General features: G+C 44.8%; 1 protein-coding gene across 1 annotated transcript in view; it reads right to left on the bottom strand.

Moving 5' to 3' along the window:
• The window catches only part of Serpine3 (serpin family E member 3), a 27086-nt gene extending 12490 nt beyond the window's left edge, over positions 1–14596 (bottom strand). Inside the window, exons 1-4 of the mRNA XM_052191238.1 lie at positions 14335–14596; positions 8612–8845; positions 6481–6675; positions 5161–5359 (exon numbers count right to left, since the gene is read on the bottom strand). Coding sequence (XP_052047198.1) covers positions 5161–5359; positions 6481–6675; positions 8612–8845; positions 14335–14596 — 890 coding nt within the window. The remainder of the gene's footprint in view (positions 1–5160; positions 5360–6480; positions 6676–8611; positions 8846–14334) is intronic.
• Between the last annotated feature and the right edge of the window lie 1488 nt (positions 14597–16084).

The raw sequence follows: 16084 nt of genomic DNA on the forward strand, positions 1-16084 counted from the left end.
TCTTTGAGAGACAGTTTGAGTAGACAATTATGTGACAGTCTTCTTTAGATTGGCTGCATAAATGAGACCAGAACAATGATGATATCAATGGACCTCTTAACAGGGTAAGGGGAAGTTTCCACTGGGTCACACCCCTATATAAAGAACTACAGGAATGCTAGGTGATGGTGGCAGATGCCTTTAATCCCAGCACTCAGGAAGCAGAAGTAGCCAGATATCTGTTAGTTCAAGACCAGCCTGGTCTACAAAAAGAATGAGTTCCAGGAAAGCCAGGACTACACAGAGAAAACCTTTCTGGAAAAAGAAAAGAAAACAAAAACATGAACTACAAGCAGTTGATGGCTGCTATATGTAACAATTATAGCAATTCAAGGAGGAGCACAGGAGACACTCGAGAGGGTGGCTGGAAGGACCTGGACTGGGGTGTTATTCCATAGCAATTAAAAACATATTTAAAGAGAATGCCTAAATAAAAAATAGAATATCCACACACTAGAATATTATTTAGTCATTAAAAAGAGATGAAATATTAAAACTTTGTGCTCAGTGGGAAAAAAGACCAATAAAAAGGCTACCATTGTATTGGTTGATTTGCATGAAAAATCCCTAAGAGATAATCCAGAGAGAGAGAGAGAGAGAGAGAGAGAGAGAGAGAAATAATGGTTGCCTAGCACTAAGTAGTGATGGCCGATGAATGTATGTTTCTTTTTAAGTTAATAAACATCTTTTTTGTTTTTTGGTTTTGTTTTGTTTTTTTTTTTTTTTTTTTGAGACAGGGTTTCTCAGTGTTACAAGCCCTGGCTGTCCTGGACTCAATTTGTAGACCAAGCTAGCCTCAAATTCACAGAGATCCACCTGCCTCTGCACCACCATGGTTACCACCGTGGTAAACATCTTTAGGATTTGGAGTTGGGGGTATAGCTCAGCTGATAAAATGCTTGTCTAGTGTGCAGCAAGCTGTGAGTTTGATTCCCAGAACTATATAAATCAAAGGCCCTAGTGCACACCTATGGGCCCAATTACTCGAGATCCAGAGGCAGGAGGATCAGAGAGTTCAAGGTTATCCTTGCTATGTGAAACACTTTCTTAAACAAAAAGAATCAAAATTATTATTTATGACTACAGAATTTTGTAAATATGTGCCATCTATCTATCTATCTATCTATCTACCTAGACATATGCCACCTTACCCAGTGCAATGTGCACCTTAAAAGTAACTTTTATATGAACTATATCATATATATACATATATATGTATATATATATATACATATATATATACACATGTGTGTGTGTGTGTGTGCGCGTGTGCATGTGTGTTTTACTTCTCAGGGTTTTTAATAGTCAAATACAGAGATCTGGTTCACGTCAACCCCTTCACTGTCAAGCCAGCTTTTCCGCCCTCTCCTGGTCTGTGATGACCAGGTACCTGCTGCAGCGAACCTTGAGCTTCACATTACCCTTGTTCTTCTTGATCTTGCCAGGTTTGCCATCCTTCCACCGGCCTGTGAGCAGAAAGCCCTTGATTTCCTCAGTTTTCCGAGGCATGGTGATGGACACTCAGCTTGGATGACTATGCTCAAAACACCCAGAGGAGAGAATGAAAGAGAACGGGGAGAAAAAGCTATGTCCCATATTATAAAAAGAAAGGGAGGAAGTATCCTTGAGAAACTGTTGCACTTCATGATAACCAGCAGCCTCTTCAAGGAGGAGCAAGACTCACTTTGGATGTGTGAGTTACATAGTTGGGATATTACTTGAGTGTTTCCGGAAAGGTTCTTGTGCTGGAAACTTGGTTCCCTGGGTGAGTTGGTGGAGCCTTTGGGAAGCTGGGCCTAATAGAAGGTACTCTGGACAGCCCTTGGGAGGTAAAAACATAGTTCTGCTGTTGGTTCTCATGAGAGTGGGTCTCTAGGCAAAGGAGAAAGGCAGACCCTAAATCTCTGTCATATCCCTTCTTGCCCTGTGACTGCTTCTGCCATTTGCAATGCCATCATCAGTGTCCTGACATAGAGCAGAGAGTCTTTCAGAACTCTGAGCTAAATAAAATGTGTGTGTGTGTGTGTGTGTGTGTGTAATAAACTGAAAAGCAAACTGATTTATATCTGGATTTATACCTTAGACCATGGAAGACACAGCCAGGGTTTTGTTTGTTTTTTTAGACAGGGTCTCATTATGCAGCATTGAGCTGTTCTATATTTCTAAATAGACTGCTTTCTAACTTCAAACATTGTTTTTCCAACCAATACCATGCAGGCTAGTACAATATCATATCTAATTTTGTGAATGTTCTCAGCTTTCTTCTGTCTCTACCCAGAAGCAAGCATTTTATTCATCGAGTATATTACTTGACAGTATTAGTCTTCTCTGTGGAGTATGGCTATGATTGCAGCATTATGGATACAAATGTCCAAGAAACACCCATTCTTGATGATTTAACAGGTTAAATGTTCTTAGTGAAAGCTAACTATCTTTATACATTTAATTCTATAAATAAATAATTACTCTAGAAGATGGCTTCATAGTTGACCTCAGAATGCTGCTTGGTGACGTTCAAACTCAAGCTCACCCACTAGGCTTGTCCCAAGTAACATGTAACACTGCATTGTCTCTACTCTGGGCTCTCATCCACCAAGCTCTGCATGAGAAGCACAGAGCATGGAAAGTGAGTAATTTGAGAGAGCTAGAGGTAAGTTCTTACTCAAAAGCTGGTTGTGTAGTGGGATGCCGTAGCCCCACTTTTAATCCTGTCATTAAAAGCAGAGATAGGAGGATCTCTGTGAGTTTGAGGCCAGCCTAGTCTACATAGAAGTTACAGGCTAGCCAGGGCTATATAGTGAGACTCTGTCTAAAAAGCAAACAAGCCAGTGAACGAACAAACTCCTGATTGCATCTACTGTGGTTCAAGCTCTATGTTTAAATCCAAACCTAAAGCAGTATTAGCATTTCAGTTTATTCCTTAAAGCAGTGGTTCTCAACCTTCCTAATGCTGTGACCCTTTAACACAGTTCTTCATGTTGTGGTGACCTCCAACCATAAAATTATTTTTGTTGCTACTTCAAAACTGTAATTTTGCTACTGTTATGAATCATAACATAAAGATCTGTTATGCGATCCTCAAGTAGTTAGGACACACAAATTTGAAAAACACTGCCTAATGAGTTTATATCTTAGCTTTTTTTTTCTCTTTGGTCTTGTCTGGAGTGACTCTGTGTGTGTGTGTGTGTGTGTGTGTGTGTGTGTGTGTGTGTGTGTTTGTGCATCTGCATAATGTTTGTTTTGCTTATGAAATAAATGGCTTCATTTTCCTAAAAATAAAGTCTTAGAGTTTCCATCTTTGTTAGGGTTTCCATTGCTGTGAAGAGAAACCATGACCATGGCAGCTCTTATAAAGGACAACATTTAATTGGAGATGGCTTTCTCATCCAGAGGTTCAGTCCATTATCATCATGGCAGGAATCATGGCAGTGTCCAGGCAGGTGTTGCCCTGGAGGAGCTAAGAGTTCTACATCTTCATCCAAAGGTATCCAGGAGCAGACTGTCTCCCAGGCAGCTAGGAAGAGGGTCTAAAAAGCCCACACCCACAGTGACACACTTCCTCCAACAAGGCCATACCTAGTCCAACAAAGCCACATCTACTAATAGTGCCACTCCCTGGGCCAAGCATATTCAAACCACCACAGTCTTGTATTCCTCAGAACAAGGTTGTTTAGGTCATTGCTGAAGGCCTCAGATCTTCTTTCTTTCTCTTCCTTTTCCTCCTCTTCTTCTACCTCCTCTTCCCCTTCTGTCCTGTGGTTTTTGGGGTCACTGCTGAGGGTTTGGGAGAACATCAGTGTGACATTCTCCTCTCTCTGTGGAGTTGAGCATTTCCTTGGAGTCTTCATTACATCAGCTATTCCAGGTCAAGCTATTCATCTTCATATGAGATAGCAAGTTCTTCACTTGCATTACACTTTCCATACAGACTTCAAGAACCCCCTTCCCTCCTGTACTAATTATACCCAAGAACAACTAGACTGGAGGTTTTGGTAGGGACTGACCATTTGGCTTTGAGAGATGGGGTTTTGTCTTGGGTTTGAGTTCACCTTTGGCATGATCTCATTTTAGACCTAGGTCCTGTCTCCTTGTCTCACTGTGGTAGTAGGCTTTTTAGACCCTTCTTTCTAGCTGCCTAGGAGACAGTCTGCTACTGTTTTTATTCTAGGAGATGGGCTTATTTTTTAACTGCCTGAGGGAACACTACCAAGGCCTTTGCCTTTATTCACTGGGATCCCTGGCCTTGGAGTATAACCAACGCCTCAAGTGGACAGGTAGGTAAAGAATTCATATGCTGCAGATGAGCGCCTGGGTCTCAACACTATGCCCTTAGTGCTATCTACAAAACTATGCTGATTCCAAATTGCCAGACAAGCTCATTATCTGAAAAAGTTTAGGCAGAACCATTCTGTAAACAATGAATTTTACTAACACCTTTGCTTTGGAAAACAAGATCTAGTGCTGTCATTAGATTGTTTTTTAAATTCATATTTATACCTATTAAATTTTCTTCAGCAGAGGAACCTCTCCACTTAGGACAAATGTATCTTCAACACAGATACACAAAGTTTTGAATTTACTAGCTAATAGGGACAGGGTTTTACGAAATTGCTCAGGCTAGTCAGAATCACACTGCAGCCCAGGCTGGCTTTGTATTCGCTATCATCCTGATTATCTTTACTTACAGCTGTACCACCCTGGAAGTTTTGCATTTTTGTGTCTTCATTTGACTTCCGACTAGAATTACGTATAAGACTTCTCAGTTACAGAAGCCATCTTGTCTCTTTGGCTTGGTGGGAATGACAGCTGTACACATAAGGGTTCCTCCTTGAATTTCTTCATCCCATCATGACATTGCCGCTAGAGCAAGGGGGTAGGGACTTGAGAGCCAAGAACAGTTCATCTTGGGAAGACCCAGGAACTCAACTGTGTATGTGTCATGATCTACTCTTTAGTGATTTTTGAATTGACTCAAACTCTGGGGAACCTCTCCCTGGTTAAAGCTCATCTCACAAGGTAGCCCAGTGGAAGGATGGACCTTGAGTCTGACCACCTGGCTCTAAGTGCAAACCCCACTGGCTGATATGGTAATTGTTCTACAAGGAAGATGTCGCCACTCACCTGGGGAGAAACACATCCATCCTGACTCTCTTCAGCCTTGTGGTCCAGAGGTGGATGACTCTGGCTGTGAGGTGTGGTTCGATGTGGTCCAGAGGAGTGCCCCTGTCTCGGGGAAGCACCAGCAGCAAACTGGCCACCCTTCCCAGGTACAACAGCTCTAGAACATCTACCTCATGGCCTGCAGCATCCTGGAACTGGCCTAGGGGTTCAGTAGGTTAGGAATTAGCTCTGTCCTAGGAGCCAGGGAAACACAACAATGCTACAACTTTGAGGAAACAGACTTACAAGACAGCAACAGTAAAACAGGGTGTCCTCCTCAGTCTCAGGAAGCCATCTGAGACTGGGAACTGTTGGGTGACACGGCTGCTTTAGTGTTCCCAAAGCTCTCTGAGATCTCCCACATAGCCTTACTCAAGGATCCACAGCTGCCTGGCCTGCTGGGAGCAGTGTCTTAGGGAGCCATCCAGTCTGAGCTAATTAGGGTTCAGGTTCTTTGTGTTACATTTTATTTTTCAAGATAAGCCTTTAAATCTACATTTCATATGAAAAATGCCCAACTCTTGAAATCCTCTACAGACCCAACAAGACACATTCTGGCTGAATTTGACTTGAAGATAGATCGTTTCTGTCTTAGTATGGGCAGCTGGAGGTCTGTGGGCAAAGACAAGTCTAGATCACCAGGTTGTGTGGTTATAGAAGGATATGATGGGACAAGTGACAAATAGCAGCAGAACACACTGAGCTGGAAAAGGGTTGGTGCTGTGGGAGGAATGTAGAAAGGTGGAGACCAGTTTTAGGTGAATCCACTGCATGTTGTAGCTCATACTTAGTACAGAGTCTGCCTGGCATCTATAGTACACATGGGGTTACCAGGCATCTCCTGGAACTGGGAACCTCCCCTGCTGATTGGGACAAATAATGATAGGCAAGAGGGCCTTATGGAGCAGTGGCAGTTCAGGACCAGGGGTGCTTTAGTCTGGAGACCTTCTTAGCCCTTATTTGGTTCTGGCTGGGTGTTGTGTCAGGAAACTGTCTTCTAGGAGAGGTATTTGGTCCAAGTATTTTTGATTCCACATGAACATGTTCTTACTCAGTGTGGAGGCCAATACCAGCATTGTGTCCTCAGCATCCAGATGGATATACCATACAAGGCTGTTCTATAAGCCTCCTGCTACCTTGAGTCTACCCACAGCCCAGAGAATGGACCTCTATAGAAACATGTCTCCATCCAATCTTGTAAAACAGAGCCCACCTCCCCTCTCTTGCCCATGTTGCTGCGTTTCCTCCAACTTTATAAATTTGGAGAGGAGGAGAACTTACCATAGCTGACCTCTGCCACCTGGTGCATTGCTGGGACTTGAAGTACAAGACCATGAGCGCGTGTGAAAGGCAGGGACTTCAAGGTCACAGAGGAGAATCTCTTCTGCCAGGTACTTTGGAAGGTCATGGTGCTCATGATGGACAGCTGAGTAGACAGGGCACTGGCCCGTCCCCACGGGCTACCTGGGCCTTCACCTATAGACAGAAGAGTGTCTCTCCAGCTTCATGTTATTTTTAGTTTATTACAAAAGCTTTAATTCCTTATGCTGCTAAGGGACCCACAGTGGCCATGCTAACTGGCTTTTAATTTATTGTCATGGAAATGCAAAATAAGAACGCAGGTTTCAGATTGGGTCCCTAATGACTGAGCTCCTGCTCTGGGGCAATGAGTCACCTTATAATTTGAATTATAGCTTTCTTGTTAGCATGCACTCAGTGTGGCTTCCCTCCCTATTTCTACTAGTGCCCAGGATGGTCCCTGGTTATGTTGAGTCATTTCCCAGAGATCATTATGCATTGTCTCCCCGGGCAGATGCTTGCATGGATGAGGCTCTTTGACTAGAGAAGACTGCACTGTCACCCCAGCTTGGGACTTGTTAATTGCTGAGCTGCATCCCTCTCCATACCTTTGTGGAAATAACTATGATCAGAACACACCTAGGGGAGTACTGTGGTTAAAATTTCATGTAAGAACAGGAAGAAGCAAGCAGATCGTTCCTATAGAGACAGCTTCTGCCCCAGACCTTCAAGTATTTAATAAATATACTTTGCGATAGGTTCTGCCTAAATGCTTGAAGACATCTCCACAACTTTTGGTTGTCATTTTTCAATTTCCCAGATGTGAGAAGTGAGGCTTGGGGAAGTTGGTCACATACCACTCTCTACCCAGTCATCTAACAAAAGAGCCTTGCAGCTGAATCTAAGCAGATATGTTCCATACTCATGCCTCTGGGGCCGAGAAAGGCCGAGTCTTTCTTTTTCTTATACACCAGGCTGGGAGTTGAGAATACCTATCTTGGATTTCTGAGTGGATCCTTTGACATCTCAAGGAGGATATAGGGAATCACTCCTTAATTAAAAAATATTTTAACTATGTGTCTGTGTGTTGCTGTGTGTGGGTGCATGCACATGAAAGCTGGTAACCGTAGGTGCCGGAGGCAAGCATCAGCTACTCCAGAATTGGGGCTAAAGGCAGTTGTGTGCTACCTGAGCCATTCCCTTTAACAGCTGAACCATTTCTCTGACCCCAAGGATCAGTCCTTTAAAAGTCAATTGCCAAAGCTAGCGTAGAACACTTGAAAACATTGAGTGAGTACAGCCTTCAATCCACATACATCGAAGCTATTCAGTTTTTAGCAACTCTGGATCTTGACCACTCTCCATTTGTCTGAGTCTTCTGTGTGTTTACCAAGAACAGAGCAGCCAAACTACTGGATCAGAATGGGACCCTGGCTTTGTGACCTATGGGCAAGTAGGAAACTCAACCCTGGTGTTTCAGTTCCTCCATCTATAAAATGGAAACAGCACCCGTGTTCTAGGAGCAATGGGCAAGTGAAATGGGATCAGAGATTCCAAATGGCACTAAATAAATAAATAAATAAATAAAGACTGGCAGGTGTTAGCCACTTCTGCCCATTTTGTAACAACCATAGCCCGTGGTGGCTGCCACTCATGATGACATTATGCACAGCAAGCTTCCAACATAACCAAAGGGAACATATTGAATATAACTTGTCTCTTTGGTGTGTGTCTTTCTTTAACCCATCTTTCCCAGAAACTACTTTTCCTGGCCCCTGCTGCATTTTGCTGTCACATGGAGTTAGTGAAAAATGGCTTGGGGACAGTGACATGGGACAAATCCTGCCGGATATATCCATGGGTGGTAGGCACAGCACCTTTCTGTGTGCCTGTGTGCTCAAGTATAGGTGTGTATCTGCATGTACATGTATGCTTGTGCTAAGGTGTAAGGAGGGAGGGACAGAGGGCACAGAACATGCATGCATTCAAGGGTAAGTCTGCCATCTCAGCATCTGCTGTATTTCAGGGCACCCTGAACCTCACCATGGCTTCTGACAAATGATGGCTGGCACTATTTCTTTGAGCCTTGCTGAGGAGGGTGGTTTTCCTTTACCTGTGCTCTGTCTGGACGTGACCTTGGAGGCCTCCATGGTGGTGCTGTTAGGCTCACTGAGGTCAGCTGGCTCCAGACTGCTGTTGGCCCACCAGGAGACCTGCTGCACAAAGCAGGGAGACAGGGATGTTCCGGTTTGCATGAACAGGGTGCAGGCCAGCTCCATCCTGGTGTCTTGACTAGAGTTGTGCAGTGTGGTATAAACAGTGTGCAGGAATTCTCTCACTCTTGGATCTGTGAGAAAGGAATGTTTGTACGGGCTGTCTCAGAAGGTGTGTCTACACAAAAGTTCCTCACTGGAGATGGCAGAGCCACCCTAGTCAAACTCCACCTCACCCCACAACTCAAAACATGCTAGATCACAAACAAATTTAGCTGGAAGAGTCTGCCAGTGCCTTGGAAATGGCAAAGCTGTACTTTGACTTCCTGATTCAGGGACACTGCTGAGTTCTGGATAAGAGTCTAGACCTGGGGATGTGGCAGGTCCAGTGTGACACAGTGGAATTTCTAACAGGAAGTCAGAGGAGTCCTGTGCAGTATGGTAACAAGGATGACCAGTGGTTGAGGAGCTGCTATCCTAGTTAGAATTCAGTGCTCTGATAAAGACCAAAAGCAACTTGGGTGGAAAGGGTTTATGTTGCCTTATAGTTTATAGTCTACTACCAAGAGAAGTCAGGGCAGAAACTCAAGGCAGGAACCTAGAGGCAGGAACTGAAGCAGAAATCATGGAAGGACTGGCTTGTCCTGTGTCTTGCTCAGCCTGCTTTCTTACACATCCTAGGACTACCTGCCCAGTGGCAGCACGCACAGTGGGTGGGTCCTCTCACATCGGTCACTAATGAAGGAAATGCCCCACAGATTTGCCTACAGGCCATTCTGAAGCAGGCATTTTCTCAACTAAGACTCCTCTTCCCAGATCAGTCTATCAGGTGTCAGAGAGCTACCATGTCAACATGTCGCATCTGAGGCCTCACATCCAGGGTTTTACTGCACCAACCCCAGATTCTCTTAAGCTACTTGTCTCAGGTGTTTCACCACATCAAAGAGAAAAGCAACAATACAGCTTGAGACAGGTGTTCTCAGAGTCAGAAATATTGACTATGGGCTAGAAGTGGATTTTTGAGCCTGATTTGTCTCTGCCCATCTGCACACAGAGAAGAGCCCTTATGTGTGTTCTAGAATGTGCAGTGTTAGAATAAATTCTTAAAGCTTCATGGTGTCTACAAACATTGCACCGGACACGCCACAGTCTAGGTTACAATGCATGCTCTCAGTGACGCTTTGAAGTAAGGGCTATGGTCCTCCTCCTACAGGGAGGAGGCAAACGCGGAGCAGGCTGAGGGGCGGGCTCAATCGTCATATGCTTAGCATTGTCACCATGTTGGAGGTAGAGCTGCATCCTCATTCTGTTGCTCACAGGGTTGAGAAGACCCTGCTTGGGAGAGCTTTGTTCTCCAGATGAACGGGAACTGTAGAGCACATGGATTTGGTGGTGGTGGTGGTGGTGGGGAGTTGGAGGCAATATTTACTGCATTCTAGAGCATCAGTTTTCAACCTGTGACCCTTTAATACAGTTCTTCATGCTATGGTGACCCCTGACTAGAAAATTATTTTTCTTGCTACTTCATAATTGTAATTTTGCTACTGTTAGGAAATCATAATATAAATATCTGTGTTTTCCAGAGTCTTAGGTGACCCCTGGGAAAGGGTCACTTAACCCTCAAAGGGGTTGAGAACTGCTGTTCTAAAGCTGTCCAGAGGGGCAGAGGTGAATGGCCCAAGAATGGGGACAAGGCTCTCCAAGAGGAAGCTGTCACTGCTGTTTTCTGTTCAGCCTCCTGCTGCCCGAGGAAAAAGGGTGGTCTTAACAGGGTACTGAGAGAAGAAAGGAGGAAGAAGAAATAAACCCACAGTGGCTAAATGAAAATCCTGTTAGCTCATCTGATAGGTGATTTTTAGGCTGATGGTTCTGGGTTCTGGAAGGTTCTGGACTCTGCCAAGTTTTAGACTCTGGACGGCTCTGAACTTTGGAAGGTTCCTATCCAAAAAACTTCAAACTATGAGACCTTTCTTCTGAACACAGATATTTTAATTTTCAAGAACCCTGGGAGGGGTGAGTGGGGGTGCTCCCCAGCAGGTGTGGTTGGGCTGGGAGGCTGAAGCTGCCTCTGAGAGAGAGATGGGGGTAGGGGGTACTTATGAATGTATACATCTGCTTCCTGGCCATAGTGGGGCTTAGGAGGTCTGGAGAAAGCACAGGATTTGGAATCAACAATCTGGAACTTGAACCCTGGGCCAGCTGAGTTTTGCTGAGCCATTTACCTCTTGCATTAGTCAGTGGGACTCAAATGGTGTGGACATAAAAGAAAACACAGTATGCCTTACAAAGTAGAATTCTTTTCTTGGGTTGAGACCACCTTCCTTTCTGGGGCCTATGTGCTATAATGTTTTCATTAATTTACCTATAAGGATAATGAAAATGCTTAGAAATTGAAGCAACTGGAAATTATGTGTTCCTCATGGACACAAGACCCAGAGAACCCAAGCTGGATCTGACATTGAAGCCTGCTCCTTGAGGACCAGCTTTCAGAGTACTAGAAGTTGCTATGCAAGTTTCCAAGGGAAGAGAGCAGCCAGTAAGTAGTCCTACCCAGTAGAACCACAAAAATCACCAATATGGCACAAAACTCCCAAGGGTGCAGTAGTGGCACTTGTATCTTGCCAGTAACCAACAGCTCTCCAATTGAACTTAAGACCCACTCAACAACCATTCTTGGCATGGGAAGCCTAGCCAACTGCTGGGGGATAGTGAGACCATGGATCTTAGAGGAGAGCCTACAACCAGCACTTTATTAAACCAGCATAATTCCTAAATGCATTCCAGATAGCTATCCTTCATATCCATGGGGAAGAGCAGCTCTCAACCCTCATCAAAGACACTTCCCTTTGAGATACATTGGAGGCCATTTGCAGGACACACCGACTGGTCAAAGTGCAGTGCACAAGTGATTCTATGGTCCCCAGATCCAAGTGATAACAACTGCAGCACATAAGGCTTACAGAACATCGTGGGAGAAGAGGCTGAAAGATTGCAAGAGCTAGAGGACCAAGAAATCTATTGTGAGATTGTGTCTTCTACAAATGACAGGGAGTTTTTACCCATGAAATCTTAGCAATATGACAGCCTAAACAAGACCAGAAACAAGTACCACACTAAGAGATACACTAACAGACAGGAAAGCTCAGGGGGCCTTGACCCTAGACAAAGAACTACAGGCAACTAAGGAGTACTGAGAAAGGAAGGCAGAGCCTTCCCCAAGGAGGCGCCTCTCCCTAATTGGTTATCCAATACCAAGTGGCCAAGCCCTGACATCATACATGTACAAAGAGCATTAATGTACTGAACAGGTTACATTTATATATTTAGGTATATATACGTGTGTGTGTGTGTGTGTGTGTGTGTGTGTGTGTGTGTGTATGTGTGTGAAACAATAACAGAAACCATGATTTCAAGAAGAAGCAAGGGGCAGAGGGTACACATGGGAAGGATTTGAGGGAAGAAAGGGAAGAGAGAAAATGATGAAATTTAAAATAAAGAATATATTAAAAGTTTAAGTTATATGTACATCTGTGCACATTAGTGCAATGTCCATGGAGGCTAGAAGTTGGTATTGGATTTCCTAGAGTTGGAGTTACAAGTGTTTGTGAGCTGTCTGACATTGGTGCTGAGAACCAAATTTGCTCCTAACCGCTATGCTAAGGACATCTTTATAGCACTGTGTTACCTTTTCAAAGAAAGGCTGGTTAGCGGCACTGCTGTATAATTTTAAGCAGGCACAGTGCAACTGAAATGGAGAGCACTATAAACAGGACTCTCAGAAAGACCTGCTCCTGGTATTACTGTCTGATGGCGTCTCCATACAATGGCAAAGCAGTGTGCGGCTCAGAAACTTAGGGGGGTCATTGTCCTGCATAGAATTCCTGTCAACTGGACAACATCTAATGGGATTTGTGGAAGCCCTGATCCTGTCTTCATACAAGATCAACCAGTTAACCAGATACCACGATGGGATCTTCTCTCAGAACTGATCCTCTCTTCCATGTCCCACCGAGACCCTTCATCCTGACTTGTGTGAGACTCTGTTGGAGGCAGAAGTGTCTGCCTTTTCTGTATTAATCACATTTCTTCTTCCTGACCAGCTCAGATGTACTGTCTTCCAGGGAGCTTCTGACCTGCTCGGAGGAATCAAAGGACCATGCTGCATTCACCCCCTTGTCTGTATGGCTCCCCTAGACAAACTTGCTGCCTTCAGAGTGCTCCTCGTGTACATAAGACAATTTCCTGACCACCCATGGTCTATTTTGCAAGAGCACCACAACATTTGTGAATCAGTGACTCTAAGGGAGCCTGTGGACATCTATGCTGCTGTGGTACAATTGCTGAGAACGACTGAGTTCTAAAACTATCTTTGGTTTCAGTTGTCACTAGAGAGAATAAACCTGTACTGGTTGGTTTTTTGTGTCAACTTGACACAGGCTGTAGTTATCACAGAAAAAGAAGCTTCAGTTGAGGAAATGCCTCCATTAGATCCAGTTGTAAGGCATTTTCTCAATTAGTGACCAAGCAGGGAGGGCCCCTTGTGGGTGGTACCATCCCTGGGCTGGTAGTCTTGAGTTCTATAAGAAAGTGAGCTGAGCAAGCCAGGGGAAGCAAGCTAGTAAGGAAAATCCCTCTATGGCCTCTGCATCAGCTCCTGCCTCCTGATCTGCTTGAGTTTCAGTCTTGACTTCCTTTGGTGATGAACAACAATGTGAAAGTGTAAGCTGAATAAACCCTTTCCTCCCCAATTTGCTTCTTGGTCACGATGTTTTGTGCAAGAATAGAAACCCTGACTAAGACAAAAACTTAACGGTTGTCCAGCTGGACAGTAAGACTTGTTTTAGCAGTGGTCAGGGTATGCATTGAGGAGGACAGGCAATTCAGGGGGCACCTGGTACTAGACACATTGAGTGCCAACCTTGATTTGCTAACTCAAGAGTCCACCCCTGGAGGAAGCTGTGGCTGGGTTGAGTTGGCATTATTTCTTGTGCCTTCTGACAAACCTTATTTTATCCAAAGACTATTCCTGTCAGTTTTAGTGACGTTTATTGTTTTGTTTGTTTTGAGATGGGGGTTCTTGCTACCTAACAGACTAGGTTGGAACTAAGCAATCCTGCTTCAGCCATCATCACTAAGTTTTGTATTGACATCTAATTCTGAGATTGAGAAGGGAAAGCTGTGTTCACCTTAGCCTCTGTTTGCTCAGGTATTGATGCATCAGGAGTGTAGGTTAATGCAGCTGAGCTGTGCTCTAAAGTGTTTGCATTTAAGTCCCGCCCTGCCCTCATTGACTATGTGACTCCCTGCAAGTTGTCTCCATCCTCTGCCAAATAGGGGTGTCAATGAAATCACCAACTTCAAAAGGGTTGGTGAGGCAATAGTGAAGGTTTAGAAGGTGTTCCATACCTCTCCCAGCCACATCAAGCATTCTAAAAGGGGCAGTGACTCAAAACTGTGGTATTGCCATGAAGCTAGACAAACAGCCATGGTAACAGTCTGAGTGCTTCCCACATGGCCATGCCTCTGTCCCTGTGCATGCTGGGTGGGATCTGAGCTCCCCACGGAGAGCATCTGAGCAGGCTGGAGCAGGGGTGAGAGGAAGTGGGAGAGAGAAGCCTCTTACCTTGCACAGTATATCCTAGGGCCCCTGCCAGCTGCCAGCCAGTGTTGCCCCTGGCTCCAAACTGCAGGATCTCCAGGGAGAGGGACACACTGGCAGGTGAGATGACGAAGTTTGTTCCGTTTCTCTCTGCTGCTGCACTCCGGTAGAGGTGGAGGGCAAACTCAGTCTTCAGCAGCCACAGGCCTTCACTGAGGGTGCTGCCTCCTCCTGCTGAGAAGCAGCAGGGGAGAAGAAAGAGGGCGACCTGCAGGAGAGGCAGCATGGAGACCGGACACCTGTAGTTCAGAGGGAGGAGATGCAGAAAGAGGATGCTGCTGACAGGGATGAGAGCAAGGCTCATTGCCTGGGAGCTGGGGCACCTGACCGCGGATGGCCCAAAGGACAGCCTCCTTACACTTTCTTGCCTACCCACCATGATCTTACCTGTCTAGGCTGCTGGGCTTGGCTGAGACCCTTTTGAAAACTCAACACTGTGCTGGAAGATCTGCTCTTTTTACTGCATGTGTGGCCTTGGAAAAGTCCTGGCTATAGCAAAACAAGTCATTATGTTAGGAAAAGAAATGTCAAAAGTGCATCCTATGGTTTCTTAGTACTTAACCTACTTATAGCTGGGCCATGTTTCTCATGAGTCATTTTAATATTAATCATACTCAAAGTTCATCTTTTATGCTAAAAAGCTTGTATATTCTTGGTGGTTATTCTCACAACCATACTAGAGATCGTAACTATATACGATATATATAGTGAAGGGGGCTGAGCTCTAGAGAACTCAGTGACTCACTGGTATGGGGAGAGTTACAGAACTATGACAGATCCTGGCCTTTAAGAATAATAGTACACAAGCTGGGCAGTGGTGGTGCACGCCTTTAATCCCAGCACTTGGGAGGCAGAGACAGGCAGATTTCTGAGTTCAAGGCCAGCCTGGTCTACAAGAGTGAGTTCCAAGACAAAAACAAAACAAAACAAACAAATGAACAAAAAAGAATAGTACACAAAATATCAAGAATGTATATGTATGTTCAAAGAGTGATGCATGGGATAACTGGGCCTGGAATAGTAGATTCCACGCTACATAGTAGATTATTACACAGAGAGTAGAACAATAATAATAAAAAATGTCCCTCCTCAGAACTGTGTCCTCCCAGGAAGAGGGGCTACCATAAGGAAGAAATGTCAGAGGGAGCAAGAAGAGCAGAGCAGAGCCCTTTCATCGGCTGTGCCAACAATGGACAGCAGCAATCTTCAGCTGTGGAACCAGACTAGGTTGATGGGAGAGGGATGTCCAGTCCAAAGCACTTCCTAGACAAGCTTATAAGCAAGGCCCCGGGCTCAGTGGAATTCACTTTAAATAAAGATCTAAAAGAAAAAGGCCACGTTTCCCAGCTCTTCCCTTCAGGGCTGCACACAAATGCACATGACCTAGTAACCCATGAAGTGGGAATTTGTATGGGTATGCCTGTCTAGAGAGAAAGCAGGCTTTAGTCTAAGGTCATTGGTGGATGCTTCAAGTCCTGCTTTGAGAGCTAGTGCCATTTCTACCAGCTGCCAGAACAAGAACGCTAGCAACCCTTAGCAAATAGACTTTGATTCCTAGACTCCTGGTGACCCAGGTCCTGCCATGACTACCAGGGATGAGTAGTATACTCACCGACTCTTTAAGCAAATGGCAGTTTCTTTGTTTGATTCTGTTCTTGTGCCTGGAGCATCAACATGCTGCCCTTTTTAAAGGAGTGGAGAAGAATGTACTCTG

Source organism: Apodemus sylvaticus, chromosome 8, assembly GCF_947179515.1.
Source record: "Apodemus sylvaticus chromosome 8, mApoSyl1.1, whole genome shotgun sequence".
Lineage (NCBI taxonomy): Eukaryota > Metazoa > Chordata > Mammalia > Rodentia > Muridae > Apodemus > Apodemus sylvaticus.